The following is an 18,918-nucleotide window of genomic DNA, read 5'->3' as shown; positions in this document are numbered from 1 at the left end:
AGACGCGGCTAGGGGGAACCTCACCCGCTCCTCGGCTTCCCCGTGCCTAAGGGCAGCTGCGGCAGGCCGGGCTGAACCCCCTGCCCGAGGAGCTCGCACCAGCGGCACCAAGTTTCCTCACCAACGCGGGGGAAATAGCGTGGTGTAGACGGTGCAGTCGCTTGGGGGTTAGATGTTTTGACTTGAAAATTTAAACTGAAATGCATTTTTCCCCCAAATAAAGGGGTCTGTAAAAAGTACGGTGTATGTTACTTACCAGAAGGTTGTTTGCAACCAGTTTAAGATTTCAGTTACAATTCATGCCATCGGTATTCACACCACAAATACTTGCAGTGCAAATATAATACTCAATGCATATATAAAATAAAAAACAACCACTTCACAGTAGTGTCATTTTCAGTATCTCAGGTCCCATCCCTAAGCTCTCACTGCAATTCTATTCCTGGTCCAGGTCAAATGTTAATTTTGCACACCTCATTGCTTTCAATCCTCCAGCTCAGCTCAAAAGGATGTAAAGTCGCAGCACCAGACCTTGCACCTGGGAGCAGCCATTGAACCTTACGTGGTTTCATTGGTTTCTTTGAAGACCATGACTGAGCACTACCATAACACACACCATTTCCATCTTACTACAAGAATGAATTTTATTTCCTTCCATCACTTGCATACATTAATTTGTTCCCCAAGCAAATGCCTTTAGTTTACCATTGATACTTAGTGCACACAAGTTGTTGTTCCTACTCATCAGGACATTTAATGGTAGTAATCTGAACACATAATTGTTTTTATGTGAGAGCCTTCAACAAAATCCACAATCCTATTTTATTCCTTTCATGTTTTAGGACTACAGCTATCATACACTTCTCTTACGGAGCATCACAGATGCCCAGCACTAATATTACACATACATATTATTTCTAATATTACACACACACACATAGAAATATCATTACTCCTTTGGAAACCAGGTCTGGCAATCTCCTTATCAGCCCCTGTTGGAGACCATACATTGCTTGTGGTGAACTCTAATGCCTACAAAGCAATTGCACAAAGGAAAAAGATGCTCCTTTTGAGGCATCATTTCTAATTTTCTAAGTGATTAGCAAACAATTAGAAACCAACAGAAAATGTTGCTCCTTCTACCCCACACTCCCCCTCAAAAAAGTGCAAAATTTCCATTGGCTTCAACAGGGACAGGAGTTCAGCCTGGGTTCATTAAATGTTTAATGCATTATTTGTGGTCTTTGTTTGTCAGTCTACTCAGCAACAGTCTTATGATAAACTGATTAGTAAAATGCTTGTATCTGTTAGTCAGTGTAATTTCTTCCACTAAACACAAATACCTACTTCCCTGCTATGCACCAAAGGGGTGCAGAAGCCAAAAGGAAGCAGAATCAAGTGAAAAAGTGAGTATTTCCCATAGCCATCTCTGCATCATGTATGTGTGATGTGCAGTTATACTATCATATTGCATACATCATTTGTATCTTAATTGTCTGGCTGTAACGTTTTGAGATGCTGTCTCTTCAGTGTATCAGTGTAAACCTTTCTCTGAGACCATTCATTCAGAACAGTGCACTGCTATCTTGTGATACACATTTAACCATTACCAAAGTGTTTGTCCCTGCTCTTTACATGATGAAACAGATGGATGTGGTTGCTGCTCACAGGGTAAAACATGCAGGCTCCAAATTGGCTGCAAAACCCCCAAGCCAGACTAAATTGGAACATGAGAGTAGGGCCCAGTCTTTCCAAAGTTACCACCAAACCATTGTGGGTCTGTCTTAGAAAGTAATTGTTTACGTTCGGTATCTATGTTGCTCCATTGTTACAGTTAACTAAGCAAGAAAACTGCAAGTAAAATGCAGGGATCGAGCCCAGATAGAGGAGCACAGGCTATTCTAAAAATAAAAATAAGTCTTAAAAAAAAAAGAACAAAAACACTAAAAAACTGAAATCTCTCATTTCCAAAAGCCTTGATGAATAGATTAACCATGTCTGATCAGAAGCAGACTCCACAGGAAGCGCAAGTGTAACCTGATACACAAAAGTCCTCATTTTGAGAGTAACAGTGTACTGAGACCCCTGAGTTTATATTTTGAGAGATGCTTCTTTGCTCTGTTCCTCTAGAAAATGTTAAAAACATATCCAACACAGAGCAAGCCAGAGAAAGATTCACATTTTATTGTTATGCTCCAAGCAAAGCCCTGCTTGTAAAATACATCACTTACTTGTCGACATAAATACTGTGAATTAAATCCTAGTAAAGCTTCCAACTCACAGGTTATTTTATATCATCAGGTATTATTTTGTATCATCAGATCTGGAAAGAAATCTTCAAATAACATGAACCAACTAAGTAATGCAGGCTGCAGTGTGGCTACACCAATATGTGGCAACTGGGAATCTAGACCATCATTCCACCAGTAATGAGTATACTACAATAAGTAGAGGGGTATTCTTGGTAATTGAACAGGCTGTTCAGCATCCATTTTTGTGATTCTGTCTCAATTACATTCAATGAAAGTCACTTTATTGGTGTGAGAGAGCATTCAGTAGCTGCCAAATTTAATACTTGAGGATCCACAGAGTAAGCTTTTGGTACTAATGGGATTTTATAGAACATAACTCTGTGTCTTATTGCTGTCTCTATCTTTCTGAAGATAATTTAGAAGAGTCTGGAACAAAGGAAAAAGGGTATTTTTTTATATGAATAGAACCTAGAAAAAAGGAAAGAAAGGTTGCTGAAGGTTCAAAGATCAACTGGAAGTTCAGCAATGAACCGGTTTAAGTCTAACTGAAGCAGATAAATGAATGACAAAAACAGTGCATAAAAGTTTGATTTAAATTCCAGAATAAAATTTTTGTTTAACCTCTTCACACATCCTTTGCATTTGTCAAGAGAAAAGAACCCCTCACTTCAGGATTACTTTCTAATGGGAAATTTAAACCTAAATATCCCCCGGAGTCAATGTTTAATTGTACAGTCAGCTATGAAATACCCAATACACTACAGGTCAGACAACTTCAAAGGTTCTGAATCAATAAAGTACTTCAATCCACATTTATACTTTGAAATATAATTAACTACTTCACTGAGCAGTAAAAATAGCACATGTTTACATGCCTTGCAGCCCGACTTTAAACAAACAAATCTCAGTTTCACAAGAGTTATTTGTCACAGATTCATCACACATAATTTAAATCATCACTGGAGTACGTAAATTGGAAAACTAGCAATGGTAGGATCCCTATAACGATAATAGAAAGAAAGAAAGAAGACCTGCAGGAGGTGATACATGTCCAAGATGATCCGGTGGCAAATCCATTTCTATTCTATATAATATCAGAGTGTAAGTCCATGAAAAAATTACCAATAGGGAAAAGAAATTCAAAGTGTATATATAGAAAGCTATCCAGACTCCTGTTTGTAACTGAAAAACTATGGAGCTGCCTACTAAGAATTTATGTGAACATTTAAATCAACTATATTTAAATCAATTACTAAATCTGATATTACTCGGAGTACAATTTTGATATTGACCGCTTATATTTTAAAAAATTACAGGACATTTAGGTTCAGAATTTGAACTGGAAAGAAGACATTTTTTTAAAAGTTGAAATTACATTTTAAGAAACTGGCTGAAATTCATCCTATCCCATGACAAATGCAGGTTATACCATATCAGCTTAAACCACATCCCAATTAACTCCACCAGATGAGTAAGGTTTTTTTTATAGTCTCTCTATAAGATTCCATTTAGTATTCAGAATAGGAACAGTTTCTTATTTTTTTTTTAAGTGATCTTCATTTGCATGCCATTAGTTGATCCAAGCATATTTATATTTGCTCAAGGGCTTTCGAGTAAAATACTCTAGCATTTCCACTGCCTAAATTCCACTTTTTTGGTTTTCCAAGGCTTTCTCTTGTTGTTAGTTTTGGTTTTGTTGGGTTTTTTTTTGGTTGGTGGTTATGGATAGTTTCTTGGTCGGTTGTAGATTTTATTTTGTTCTGGGGTTTGGTTGGTAGCTTTTTTAAAAAAAAAAAACAAAAACAAAACACAAAACTCTGATAGGAGATTTTCCAAATTCTTCCATTCAATTTTATAAAGTAAACAGAGTAAAGATAGATAATATTCATTTCCCAGTGGTGTTTGTAGATTTCCTGGTGTGTGTATCAAGGACTCACTACATGAACTTGATTGTATAATCAATCATACTGATTTTTCATGTAAAAGTTAACAGTTCCATTTGAATCTGTCATGCTCACTCTAAGCTTCCTCACATTAAGACTTGTATTGACTTACTCCATAAATGTTTACTAAACATTGTATCAGAATGGTGGAAAGTTAAAACGAATAAAATTAGCTTCTTTTATACTAATCTAAACCAGAATTAACTCCACTTTAACTAAGAGATAAGTATTAACATAAAAAAAGGCAAAAGTTGTGTCAGTTTTAGATAGTGACAATAATTGAATTCGGACTACAGTAGATCACTGTACATTGCAGTCTGACCTCTGAGTGGCAATTTCCTTACTCATCTTAGGAGGACTAGACCTGATATCTGATACCATATTTTTATATTCTTTTTAAAGCATTCTTTTTTAAAGGATTCATGATAAATTCATTAGTATTTTCCATGCATCTCAAATCCATTTCATTTATTATAAAAGTTTTAAACAGTTTAGCAGAGGACGCTTCTTAAGTCCTTCTAACTCTTTTTCATCTGTTATTAAAACATGATAAATTCAAGAAGAGTAAAAAAAAAAATGCAAAGTGCATAAATGCATGCTTAGCAGTACAACTAGTTAGTTCCTTACCTCCAAGTTAAGTTTTGCTCAACACCATTATTGCTTGTAGGGTGGCAGTATGCATAGTTTCAGCAGAAATAGCCTCATGAGTATAATAAAGTTGCCTTGACAATATGCTCAATAGTTACAAATTGGCTTGCCTAAAGTTACACAGAATTCTGCAGCATAAATACATTTTTCCATGAAGTAATAGATTCAATTTGAAATTACCATGGGAATTGATGGTGTAATTTTTTCATAAAATAAAAAAATGTTTCACATATTCTAAAGTAATTTACCATTCTATAAAGACAAAGATTTGGACAAACATTTTTTGTAAATAATATACCAGTTTAACCCCAGTTTTAGTTTGATTTATTAGTAGGAAGCAATTTTCAGAAGTCTGTTGGTTCCTCATTCACAAATACTCCAAATAAAAATATACTATCCTGTTAAAGAGCTGCAAGCCTATACTACAGTTGGTTTATATTCAATGAACTCATTGCTTGTACACTGAAACATTTCTACTGAATTGCAAGTCCAAAAAAATTCACAAGCAGCTTTTGAGTATCAAGCTCTTCAATCTGCATAAAATATTTCAAAGCACCCACACATACCATGACAGACTCCAACAGAAAGACTGTATAACCTACAAGAAATTATGACTTGGTTCCTATGACTGCCCACAGCAACACATCCAAAACCAGAGCCTTATTCTAGGTGTGCTACAGAGCTTTGTTTTAAAAGAAAATTCCACAGAAAGCACAAGAAAAATCCATGCTATTTCAAAAGAATTGCAGCCTATATACAAAGACACAGCAAGGGTGCAGGAAGGACAGATTGCATGGAAAATGTACAAAGGGTATTTTTAACACAGCTAAATATTGGTGGTAGTGGCATAAGCGTTACAAAATATTAAATGTTGTGAGAAGCCATGTTATTTTTGACATTGTTATTTCCCTCATCTTCATAATCTTTATGCTGCAAATATGAGGGTCTGGCCTTAGGAAAAGCAGCAGTTGTGCATATTTCATTTGATTATGTACCCAACTCTGAATAGTGCATAAGGCTGCACACAATCCATTCCTGCTGAAACTCTTGAACTTATCTATGGATCACTGGTGGTTCAAAAAGAAATTGCACCTGCAGCTCAGTTCTGTATGCTGTCAGTCTACTTTCAGCTAATGAACATTAAGTAATTCTCCAGTATTTTGTAAGCAATTATCATAGTTGCCCCCAGAGATGCTGCAAGACAACAAATGCAATACCTGCATTGTGAGTGAAACAGCACCCTTCTAGTTTCTGTCCTCTGCACCTTATCTGAAATCATTTGAGAACCGTGGTTCTCAGACTTCCTCTTCATCTGGAGTTGCCACACAAAGTAATTTCAGTGAATGATACAGAAACCAGAATCTAGCATCACAAGTTATCATTTGTTTCCTGTAGATACTATCATGATACTTGTGCCTCCTTCCACAGTACAGGTTTCTTCAGGGCTTTCTCAACAGATAACTTTTGATGCTGTAGCCTTCCTGTTCCACTATTCCAACCTGCATTTATTTAGCTTACATGTCAAATCTGTTAATCCCTCAGTTAATTAGCAGGCCATTTTAGGAGTACAGACTAGGTACTTCCATAAACTAACATTAGAGAAATAATTTTTAAAGAAACACTATAACTTCTTGGTGACTGTATTCAAGGATTTCTAAGCATTTGTGATTAATTAATTCTTAATTTTGTATTTTATCACCATTCTAGAATAGTTCTTCAGTTCAGGTAGTGATACAAGGAAAAAGAGAGGCTAAACCACAAATCACAAGTTAGCACTGCAAAGACAATTCATAGCCAAGTGAGGGAAAAAGAATAAAATCATCTAACACCCAGGAAAGTGAAGGCACTCCATTTTAATAAACAGCTTCCTTTAACTTAAAAACTGCATAGAGCATGCAGATATTAATGCTAAAGACTTAACCACATTTTTATGAGCATAGCAAAGACCAGATTATCAGTGACAGTTGAAATATGACAGGAGTAGCTGTCCTCCCCTTCCCCTATGGCTCTGAGCCAGCAAAACAGGCTCATGCTTAACCTTGAGTTTTGCAGAACACTCTTAAGTGATTTGCTGGAGCAAGGCCAAAATGCAAGAGCCAGGTACAACTCCCATGTTTACTTTCCTTTAGCCAGGCCAAGGGGAACAGAGGGAAAGAAATGGTGAACTGCAAGATATTTCATTTTACATCGCAACAATACAACATAACTCGCATAGATCAACACTTATAAACACAGATAGAATGCTACTGTGACTGCAGTCACAGTAAAAATTTTCACCAAGCAATGCAACTGCTATTTATGAAGATGCAACACAAGCATGTTATCAATTACCAATTCAGACATCAAGCACAGGTTTTAAACAACACAGCTAGCACATCAGTTTAAATATCCAATACTATATGTATAGTAATCTTCCCACAGCTTCTCCGACTTTCACGCAAGCCCTCTGTCACTTGTTTGCATTAAGCCCCACGGAGGTCACTTGGCTTGTGTGATTTCAGGTAAGATACTGTCACTTCTGATTCACAGGCCACTCCACACACTTCCTACTACATAGCAACAGGGTGCCAGTTACTGCCTGCTGCGTGACACTAATCTTCAGAGAGGCAGCAACACCAAAGCGCTCTTTGCAGGAGGGTGAAATGAGTTTGCCTCAGCTTTAGAGCTTCCTGCAATTCACATTAGGTGGCACAATTCTGTGTGCCATGTAAATTGATTCTCTGTTCTTGTGTAAACCAAATATTTTGCTGGCATATCAGTTTTGCTGGGACATAAATTCACACTAGAGTGACAGAGAAAAAGCTACTATCACCCTGCCACAAGCATGATAGAAAAAATCAAGTAGTGATCGCGCTTACTATACAATGGTAAATAAAGTGCATGAGGTTGTAATTTTGATTCTAAAATGTTTATAAACATGCTAGAAGAGTGGGTGACTCGCGCAATTTGGACTTTTAGCATGAGACAGTGATTCTCTTAGGAGTTTCCTTTCCAAACATTCCTCAGTGAGCAGAAAAGGTCTTGCGGTTCTTACCCTGCCACAATAATGATGTGCAAACATAACTGTCAGGGCAGGACTTCCAGTTAAGCTCTAAAGAACAATAACCTCAATTTCTAGTTGTGGTTCACATTTATCAGTTTTTCAAAATAGCCAGTTAGTGGAAATTAATTCACTTGTTTTCTCTTATTGTAGTGAGTGCCACCAAAGATCGCCATGTACCAGATGCGTGCAGAGATCCCATCTATCAAAAAAACACTGATATTTATTATACAAATAGTTAGTGACTGAAGTTAGTTGATGCCTTAGTAGATGCCTCTGGTTAAGTTAAAAGAGCAGCGTAACACTTACAAGCTACTCAATCTAACTCATTCCCGTATTTATCCAGTCTCACCCAAACAGCAGACAAGTTTTCCAGAGTAAGGTTCAAAAATAAAATTTCCCCAATGGAAAATTTGAGTTAAAAAGTTCCTGCTCTCTCACCTGTTCATTACCACATGCTGAGCTTTCTAGGTCAGATCATTTCAGTCAGCAGCCCAACCACACTCTCACCAGTGCACTGAGTGGTCAGTACTTCAAAAGGTGCCTTGAATAGTTCAGTCAGCCTCAGGTGACAAAATGGTTAGAATCCAATCCAACCAACTTGGGTAACTAATCACATCGACATCTTAGATCCCTCTTGAACCAGTCCTTCTAAAATAAAATTGCATTTATTTTTGGGAAAGCTAGGTGCCTTTGAGATCCTCCTGAGGGACAGCCTAAATTAGGCAGGATCTCCCTCTGGACTTGCTTTTCTAAGCAGTTTTCCTATTGAACATGGAGGGAATTTAGGCACTTAAGAGAACTAGTTCACTGTGTGCTCAAAACAGGTGCTAATTAGCTGCCTGTGCCTGACTGGAACCCTCCAGTTTAGATACCAAAAAAATTATCTTAAAGGCTAGCATTATGTTATGCCTCACTGATATAAAGAAAAATAAACAAACCACAAACAGCATGTATTATACACTACAAACAGATCAAGACCAGGAATGCAGTAAGAACATACAAAATAGGGTGTCAGGACCATACCTTTACCAACAGCCTCAGTGCAATCCAGCACCCCAGGAAGAGAAAGCAGACGAGGCACTTGTAGCCACGAGCAAGGCAGGCTGCACAGATGAATGTTACCAACTGCAGGTGTGACATGAGGTAAGAAGCTGGTCCCCTCAGCGGCTCCCCTAAGCACCAGCTGTGCCCCAGCTCCCTCTGCCTTAAGGCCAAACTAAGGTGCTTTGTGGGAACTTTTCACAACAGAGCCTTGTCAACTGCCCACCCACCCCTTTTTTCTTTTAATTTATTTTAAATCAGGCTACTCCTGAGGTATTTCATAGCTCTCTTACTACAACACAAAGAATAGACTAAGAGCAAAGCAAAACCAAACCACAGTACTTGCTGTATACATACATAACCTCACACTGTCTCTAGCATAGAAAAACAGGCCAGCACTGCCATCTGCACTGCAAGAAGCACCTGTATTAAAACCATAAGCAAAAGACCCTGAAAATGAGCAGGAAACAAGTTCTTACAGGAGAGCAGAGCTGTCACCATGGCAGTAGCTGGGTGCCCACTGTGTCCCATGTGAACTCCCTAGGGAGGTGCCAGGCCTGAGCAGAGGCAGGAGGACAAGGGAGAGAAAATAAGACCTGGGAGGCTTTATGGGTGACTGCAGGATAGAGGAAGAGGCCCTGTGTGGGTGATAAGAAAGTCTAAGACCAGGCTAGATGTTGCCTAGAAGGAAGAAATCCCTCTGGTTCCTCTCAGGGACCCAGCACTGCATGTCTTCCACAGCAATACTTCCCCCCTGCCCCAGCACACCCATGTCTAAGCCCACCTAGGGCTTAAACATGGTTTGACCCCAAACCAGCACCATTCATTGGGCTTCCACCTACCCTTCAAGCCTGTGGATCGCCCATAGAAAAAATTGCCATGAGCTGCTGCTTTCTCCTCATCTCACAGCAGCTCTGGGGGCAGCATGGAGACGACTAGGCAAACCAGAGCACTAAGGAAAGGAGAACTCCACAACAAAGGCAGTTGCAGGCAATAAACTATATCAGCTGAATAAATGCAGACAGCTGGGGATGCAGCACATGACAGGGCACAGAAAATAAAGAGCAGATGATTCCTAGGACTGCCCAGGCTGTGCTGAGGGATATTTGGCAGACACGTCTCCAGCGTGGCAGCCACCACTGTGTGACCTAGCCTCTGTGCCTCGTCTCAGATCTCTGCTAAGTAATTCCTGCTTTGCGTGTATTAAAGATGTGTGGCAGATAACAGCCACCAGATGACACTTCTGATTCTCCCAAAGCACCAAAACCACACCATGCTTTTCAGAACAGAAAGTTCCAGTACCAGTCCTGGGGTGAGAAAAAGTACCTTTTCCTGTTCTGCCGCTGTCCAACAGCAGGAGTCAGTCACAAAAAATTTGTTTTAATTTAGAATGAGTGTTTTATACAGTTGAGTCTATTCAGCTGTATTAGTAGTAGGGAACGTCGCTATAGAGTGTGGGGGCTTTTAACTAAAATGAATTTTGTAATGAAAAATTAAGTTCTTAGAGGCATTATGAGAGTTTATGGCACTCACTGGCTAAATTAGTACTCAGAACTCAAGTTTCACAGGTGGAGCCTGTACCATTTGGCATGTGTACAAATACTGCACACATAAATACTGGCTCCTGCTGCTTCCTCCAGTGCTGGTCGGTGTTAGGTGGCTTTCTTAATTTCACTTTGCTTTTCTTGTCTGCAGTATAAAGATAATACTTCTCAGCTCTGCAGTGGTGCCAGGCTTGATTCATAAATGTTTTAAAGCATTCTGTGATTTTCACCCTGAAAGGTGCTTGAGAACCATAAATTATTACTTTAATATAGATAATAGTTTTCATCTCATGAATGTTTTATAGTACTACTCCAAATTCATGCCTGATATAACTCTAATAACTTGAGCAGAGTTAAACTAGGCATAAATTTGGTACAATATATGAGGCAGCAAAATGAAATTCCAAGTGTGAGGCAGAGGGCTTACCAAGTAGTACTGCATACACAGTAATGTCAGAAACTCTCCCCACTGCCCGCTTACCTACAGGAAAATTATCAGCTCATGGCATTCTTTAACCTGCTAAGGTTTGATTCATCATTAAATGCATGCTTCAGGCTAAAATCATATTTTTTCTAATACATTCTATTGCTATATATATGTAGTTTTTATTTACTGAGCATTAGTAGACTTGATCATGTATTTGAAAGCAGATTATTTTTTCCCTTGCCACTCTTGCAGCTTCCAGTCCTTAGTTGTAGGAGCATAGGACACAGGACTAGCAGGGACCCAGTGGGCCATAGTCCACTTCTGAAGCAACCACATGGCCAGTTTAGATCTCTGGTTTTGTGCCAACCTTTGCCTATAGGTGAAATAACTTTCCTCCTCTAATGTCATCTAACTACTCTGCCGTTATAGACACATGAAGAGTACAATGTAAAATGTGTTATTTCTCTGGCCCATGTCTGATGGATTTGGTGTAAATGTTCACAAAGCAAATGCAGCAGAAAGAATACACCGTTAAGTAAAAATAATTTATTGGTGTTTTCTGGTAAAATGGTTGAAATGTGTATTACCACCAATCTTCTTTCTGTTTGCTGATAGAATTTTGTCAAGGGACTTTAAAGAATACACTGCAGGTATCAAACTAATGAAGGCCTTTTACTGAGCACTTTTTCTATCTATAAACAACGTAATAAAGAAATTTCTAGGGATATGATAACCAGCTTTGAAAAGAAAAAATACTTGCTTGACATCTGCTACTCCATTTTTCAGCTGAACCTTGGAGAAATTCAGATCTTTGTTGATTGTAGTCTCCTTCCCTCTGCAACTCTGATTCTTAGCATTACCTCCTTTCCAGTTGGTCTTCAGATTTTCCATTCTTCACTGTCTCCAGTGAATGATCTTGGCTGTCATGGTTATTATAATACTTCTCTATTCCCTCCTTTCCCAATTCTTTCCTATTAAGGAAAATTTCTACAGAGAGTAATGGGAAACTTGATAAGCTTTCAGATCTTATGTGACAATGTAACCTACTCTATTTAGAGTTTCTTACAGAAACAGAGTATTTCCTATGAAGTTTTTACATTTAGAACGATTGCTATAGAACCTCTTCTTTCTTCTCTCATGTCCCTCTGTCCCCCTTCCAAACAGGACTTTACACTGTATTGTATCACAGAATAGATTGTTGAAGATCCAGCTGATCCAGAGGCTTTGACAATCTTTCTACTGGATGCTATGTTCACCTGAACATGCAACTAGTTGCGAAAGCACCACTTTTAGCTATTATTAATGCTAGCTCCTAGAATGGGATGAGTAAATGCAAAACAAAAAATTGTATTCAAATACTTTTGTGCTGATAGCTGCATTTGATTGTAAAGAAACTTTTGAAACATTAAAATTAACTTGGATAAGAATTAACTAGGCATCCACCTTCATTTTTTCACCACTAGAAATGAGAAAGGACTGTCACCAAATCATAAAGAGAAAATAAGGTCCTCTTAAGTATTAGGTAAAGCTCAGACCTGGAGATAATGTGGGTACTGTAGAGCCACCTTTAATGGAAATCATAAGTTGTGCAGCTGGCATAAATGCAACTTCCATCAAGTATTGAGATTTACTCAGTTAAGCAAGTAACTTCTGAGTGTTGAATGAGCAACCTGGACAATCAGTTCAGAGAGCTGAAAAACCACATCATTAAGTCACCTTTAAGATGCACCTGAAGTCTGAGTTTAGCATAGGAAGAATTAGAATTCAGGACAGTATCATTGCTAGATTTCTAAATTAAGTGCCCACGTTTGCATGTTCTGCTACACACAGTTGGGCAGGCAATCACACATTTGTCTTCATGCTACTCATGTAAATTGGTATGTCAGTGCAAAAATGTAAGGTCCTGGGCAAATTAGTTAGTGCACATATTATACAATCAGTCAGCACTAGGTACCAGGCTAAACATTTGATCCATCAAAATAATGGACTTTTTATTTCAATAGCTCTAAGTGTCTAAACTGTTTGGCTGTAGTAACTTTAGAGGCAATTCTACTACTGGAGTAGCTAAGTGCCAGTAATTAACATATATAAAATGAGGATAAATAAGTACCTTTTTTTAAGTTTTACTCTGTCTCAGCATCCTAAATTTAAAAGGTCAAATACATCTGAGAGAACATTTTGAAAATTCAGCAGTGGGAAAAGAATAAGAACAGAACGAAGAGAAGTAGAGCAGGGAGGATAAAACTAAAGCTGACACAGCTCCAGATGAAAGCAACAGACAGAAGGAAAACATGACTTCACATTATTAAAGACAAACACAGGCCACACCATCAGAAACGTACACAGCTTAGCTTAGGTCTTGATCCTCCAATCAGAGCTAGATTGCAGACAAGAGACTTCTATATCTGAGACTGCTTTTCTGGTTTGTCTTTTTAATCCCCAATACATGAAATAGCCTGTAATAGAGAGATTTCTTTTAGGTACCAGAAAACTAATGCAATTGCACAAATAAAAACTGTATTATGAGTCTTCATCTAACCTACCATTCTGGTTAGAGTTTATTTCCCAGATTTTGATGACATTCATACAGTCAAACCTCATGAAGGAAGTTCATACATTCACCAAGCTCTGTCCACAGTCATTCATATGTCTTTGTATTGCAGAGAAGTGTTTTGTGTCTCAGCAGGTTATTGTTTAATGGGCTAATGCATATTTTTTCATGAAATGGTATTATGTTACCTGTAAAAAAAAAAAACAAAACAAAACCACTTCCAAATACTAAAAAAGCGCTGCTTAGTCTCGTGGTGGAGGAGGCTAATTTCACCTATTGATCTGAGGGGTGTTACACCAGGCCTTGTATAATTTAGCCCTATAAGCAATAGTATGCAATAATTACTATGGGAAAATCACCTTGCTGCTTTATTTTTGTGCAATTTGGAAAACTGGAATATAATTTTCCCCCAAAAGAGTGACTGCAGTTTGTTATTTTAAGCCCAGGGCTATATGTATACCTTCTAATTGCAGTATCTTACCCTCTCACAATCAAAAATAAAGCACATGGTATTGTGAGAATATGTTCTATTTTTTTAAATTCTGCATGCCAACACCACACTGTTACCCTGGGATTTTTTGTTGGTAGCTGGTGAATGAGCAACAAGAAAGCAGACCACTTCTGAGCCCCTCCATTGATGACTTTCTCTGTGAAACTAAACCAGAAGCTGTTGCAAGACCTGTAACATCAAATACTGCAGGTAATCAAAATTCTTTACTATCACTCACTAGAGAGAAATAATTTTAAATTTATCTTAATTATGGTACATTTTTGTCAAGAGATTTCTTGATTTGTTATTATTTGCACAAAATTACAAGCTGGTATTAAATTATAATTGCTTCATCTATTAGTAGAAAAAGCTTTGTTCATGCCATTTGAGGGCAAATCTGATGTGATCCAAATCACATATGTTCTAGCAGATCTCTGGTGTTGAAGTAAAGCGAACTTGTTTAAGTTCAAGAGGAAGTACATACCAGTTTGAGCAATTCTCAATCTGGTTTTGCAAAATTTTAACCTACAGGAAGCCACATTTATCTGGCTTTATCCAAACCCATTACTTCTTCTAGAAAGACCTTCTGTAATAAAAACTTGGATGGGATGTCAGAGAGAAGGGAAGAGATACCAAAACAGTTTATCCAGGCTGAGTTTGGTCACTTTATTAATGAAAGGATCTAACACATTTCTTATCTCCCTTGTGTTGCAATGAGATAAGAAGATAGTGAGATATAGTGATAATAAGATGTGAGCACATAATAAAAAGTAATAGTGATTTCTGAAAGCTTTTTGAATTATACTGAATTATATTTGAAATATATTGTCCTTTGGAATTGGCCTTGTCCTGTTCAGTATAGGACTTTCCTTTGTGCAAAGGAAATCAAAGTGGTTGAGCAGATCAACTAAGTTACAATAAAATCAGCACAGCACTACTATGTTCTATTGCTGTCTCATTAAGTGACTTGGCTGGTTAGAAGCCATTTAATTAAAATCTATATACATGCAAATTATTAAATGAGTAACTGACAGCTGAGTGATTATCTTCACATTTAATTAATAAATGTCTGAAGCAATATGCAAGTCCTAGTAGCAAAATCCAGAACACTGAATTAAATAACAATAGTAAGTAATATCTTTTCCTTTTATATATAGCTAAAGATATTACAAGGATCAATAAAAATATTTCAGGTTGTTTAAGAGTGGTGCTTGTAAAAACTATCTATAGATACTATATCTGCCTTGAATAGATATCAGACTGGGGAGGGAATAATTGCAATTATTTAATAGCAAAATAAAAATGTCTATGAAGATTGATGAAATTCACTGGTTTTCCAAGAACACAGGTAAAGCACAGCAAGAGATAATCCAAACTGATCTGTCAAAGACACCTGCCCTATAAAAGAAAGATAAAGAGGGAGGATTTTTATCTTTTATGTGCAAAATAATTTTAAATGTTACTCCTTAAGCAACTTTAAACGAAGAACTGAGACTGAACATGCCTTTCAGGCTGATACAGTGCTTAATAGAAATAGCAGTAGAATTTATAACTATATTCTGTATTTATTCCTCAAAAGACAAAGAGCAACAACAGTAGAAACCATTACTAAAAGTACCATTACTCCTTTAGGACCCAAGAAATCCACTCTAGAAACTGTCTACTCTTCAGGTTTTCCCATAATGGTATGTAGCACAACAGTAGTGCCTTGTGCAGCTACTTGATAAATCACAGGATTAAACCAAATCTTATCTAAAAGCTCAGTTGTAAGGGGAACTCTCACAATATCAGATCTAAGAGTTCTTTAAGGTTTTCAGAGGAAAAGCCTTTTATGCAAATTAAGCTTCTTTAAACTGCATCCTGTTAAGCACCTGAAATCCCTAATAATCAATTTGAATATACTGGTCATCATCCAGGAAACATCATCAGCCAGGAAATATACATTTGCTGTAGTCAAGTGCAAACACATTCATATATTTTTCCAATTAAACCAAGTTTTTTGAGTGAGCTGTTCAAATTAAAACAACATTGAATTCTAACATTTTGTCTCCAAGTATTATCAACAGGTCTGGATCTCTTGGATCTTAGTGAACCTGTCTTACAAAGCCAAAACAAAGCAAAGAAATCAGAGAATCCATCAAGAAGTGAAGGCTTAAAAGCTTCAATCCACAGAAAGAAGACAGACAATTCTGACCTTATAAGCGTGGATATTGAGCAGAAAGCCCAGACTGTCAGAGTTTCAGACAAGTCTTCACTAGATTTAGGTAAGAGTGTAGCTCTTTTATCAGTGCTAGATAGCCTTGCTTAGCACAAATTTTTCCTCTTGCTTAGCACGAATTTTTCCTTGCTACTGTCACAAGATAATGAGCAGGACCAGAATTTTTGTTACACCAGAGAGGGTAGCCTTTGTTCCACATTATAAACTACTTGAAACACCTTAAACTTGAAACCTGTTTTGCCTTTGCCATTTTAACCTATGAAGTTACTAAATGTGCAAATTTCTTACAAAAAATAATTTAGTCAGGGTAAAATGGAAGAAAAATCTATAGGGGATTGATAAGAAATAGGTAAAGGACACAAATCATCCAGCCCATGAATGTCCTTTTCAGAACCGCAGATGTCAGAAATACACATTAGATTTGTAAATACTACTTTATCTATGCATACAAGATAAAAAAAAAATCCCTTCTTGATAGAGAGCTATGTTTATACAGGCTAAAAAAAATATATAATAATCCCAAACACAACTTAATATCCTGTCAAGCATGACCTATAGATAAGATTTGGAAAAGATGAATTTAATTTAGTTCCATCCAAACAAAATTACTTGCACCACAGCTGAGAAATTTGCAAGGTAAATGTAATTTATACCAAGGTAGCAGATTTCCATTCATCAGCACAGAAATTCTTTTTGAGAACTTTATCCTCAAACAGGAGGTGAACATCTGATTTTTGCAAAGCAAGTCCGACATATGACTGAATAATATCAGTTGCCTACAAAGTCATTTTTAAATGGTAGTCACTAAAAAGTTTTATTTTTACAATTTGACTATAACTAGGAAATTAAAAATATCCAAAACTATCAAATCATATAATTTTATCAACAGATCTAAATTACTTACAAATTACTGATTTTAAATGAAAGAGTCTCACTGACATCCTGACCATGAATACTAACAGAAAAAATGCTGTCAATTCCAAAATATTTTCATAGAGTATCAGCTAAAAAGTTGCACAACTTTTCTGTTTATTGGGCCTTAACTAAAGTACAGTCTGGTGGCACCAATTTCTCTATAACCTCTTAACAGAAGAGATAAAATTTTCTGCAGTAGTTTCTTTAAAATATATATATATTTTATTTTCTTATTTTTCAGTTGATATTCAGACACAGCTAGAGAAATGGGATGATGTCAGTTTTCCTGGAGACAGGAGTAGCAAAGCCCACCCTTCTGCAGAGCGAACATCATCATCATCTAGAGCTCCATCAAAAGAGCTTTTATGGTACAAATTTTTGCTTTCCTTACAAAAAATATTTCCAGTCCAGCTTTCTTAATTCACAGAAATGCTCGCTTCATGACAAGTCATTAAGTCTGTTATGACTACGTTAAACGTGTTCAAGAAGATATTTTGGGCAATGTATCATAAGCAAGTACACTATATAATTACATTTTGACAGTAATTTTCAGTGTTGTGAAAAGCAGCAGGTGCAATTAGTAAATAAATGGTGATGAGAATTCTACAGAGGCATGCAGTGATTTAAAACCACCTACAAACATGAGTAAAATAAGTAAAAAAGGATGCTTGGCAGTGATATGACAGTCACTGGATATCCATTGTATTTTGGTTTTGCTACCAAGAGGGCAGAATTTCTGTGTACAAATGGAAGAAGCAACATAAAATATCCAAGACAAGTACTACCTCTTCCATGCAGTTCAACTAAAACCGCAGGGGATGTAAACGAGGGGAGAATTGGACTTTGCCTTTGAGAACAGTTCATGTAGATTAGTTCTGCTGCCTTCCTGATATGTAAGCAACACTCATTCACTACATTATGCATCATCATAATTAGCATTTTCATACACTAGAAGCAGTTTTCTGAACAAATGATGCTTATCCTGTATCTTAACCTACGCTTTATCAGGGTGTTTCATTAACTTAAAACATTACACGTTTTGCTCAGCGAACTCAATTTTGGTAATCAGGGTTTCATTTTCTAGGAAGAAAGACTATTAGGATATTGTGGCACAAAAATGCACGTATGCCAAGGTGAAGTTTTGTAATGTGGTGGTTGATTCTTAGATACTGACTGCAGATACAGTCTTGTGTCATTGCCTAACCTCATTCTGCCTGGCTATGGAATAGAAGCATAGCATTAGAGACAAAGTCTTCATCCCATCGTACTAATTTCATGCCAATACATACCATGGACTCTACTGGTGAATCAGGCCTGACTGTTCTGTTGTATTAACTACTGTCTGCATATGACTGAAAAGTCTAAGAGTGGGAACACTGACAAGGGTCCAGGCACTTCTGATAACTGCAGATAAAACAATTCAGTTAAAAGAAATAAGCTAATCAGTATGTGCTTATGAACCTGAAAGACATAAGGAAGCATGCTGTAGTATGCAGTGGTAAGTATGTAAATGCATTGTTTCCAGGTCCACAGAAAACAGATCACAGTCTGAGCTGACTAATGTCAAGAGTGCCTTGGAATCCGATTCAACATCAGAATTAGAACTTGCATCTGCAACACAGGTAAGAGGATATGGTAGATTTATTAACAATAAAAAGACAAGTAGGAATTGCACCAGTGGTTATCTGTTTACTTTCTGGAAGGAATATTTAAGAGAGATTTTCAGGATCATCAGTTAAAAAAAATTATACAACCAAATCTTCACAGAGCTTCCAAATTAATATTATGAAAATAATCCTGCCAGTATTAAACTGGCAGCTGAACTGTGACCCTCCTGTACAGAAAG

General features: G+C 37.1%; 1 protein-coding gene across 9 annotated transcripts in view; it reads left to right on the top strand.

The window, feature by feature from the left end:
• PEX5L (peroxisomal biogenesis factor 5 like) overlaps window positions 1-18,918 on the top strand; it is a 108,654-nt gene that overhangs the window by 68,671 nt on the left and 21,065 nt on the right. For 3 of the 9 annotated variants that reach the window (XM_062602908.1, XM_062602907.1, XM_062602910.1), the window contains 5 exons: window positions 1,368-1,406; window positions 14,038-14,149; window positions 15,994-16,203; window positions 17,314-17,440; window positions 18,598-18,694. In XM_062602908.1, coding sequence (XP_062458892.1) covers window positions 1,368-1,406; window positions 14,038-14,149; window positions 15,994-16,203; window positions 17,314-17,440; window positions 18,598-18,694 — 585 coding nt within the window. The remainder of the gene's footprint in view (window positions 1-1,367; window positions 1,407-14,037; window positions 14,150-15,993; window positions 16,204-17,313; window positions 17,441-18,597; window positions 18,695-18,918) is intronic. The other 6 variants (XM_062602909.1, XM_062602913.1, XM_062602911.1 and 3 more) reach the window with 3 other exon arrangements.

Source organism: Pezoporus occidentalis, unplaced genomic scaffold (genome assembly GCF_034315485.1).
Source record: "Pezoporus occidentalis ecotype Australia unplaced genomic scaffold, CSIRO_AGI_Poc_V1 ctg8, whole genome shotgun sequence".
Lineage (NCBI taxonomy): Eukaryota > Metazoa > Chordata > Aves > Psittaciformes > Psittacidae > Pezoporus > Pezoporus occidentalis.
The sequence above is the reverse complement of the archived record's forward strand: the minus strand, read 5'-3'. Positions and strand labels throughout refer to the sequence as shown.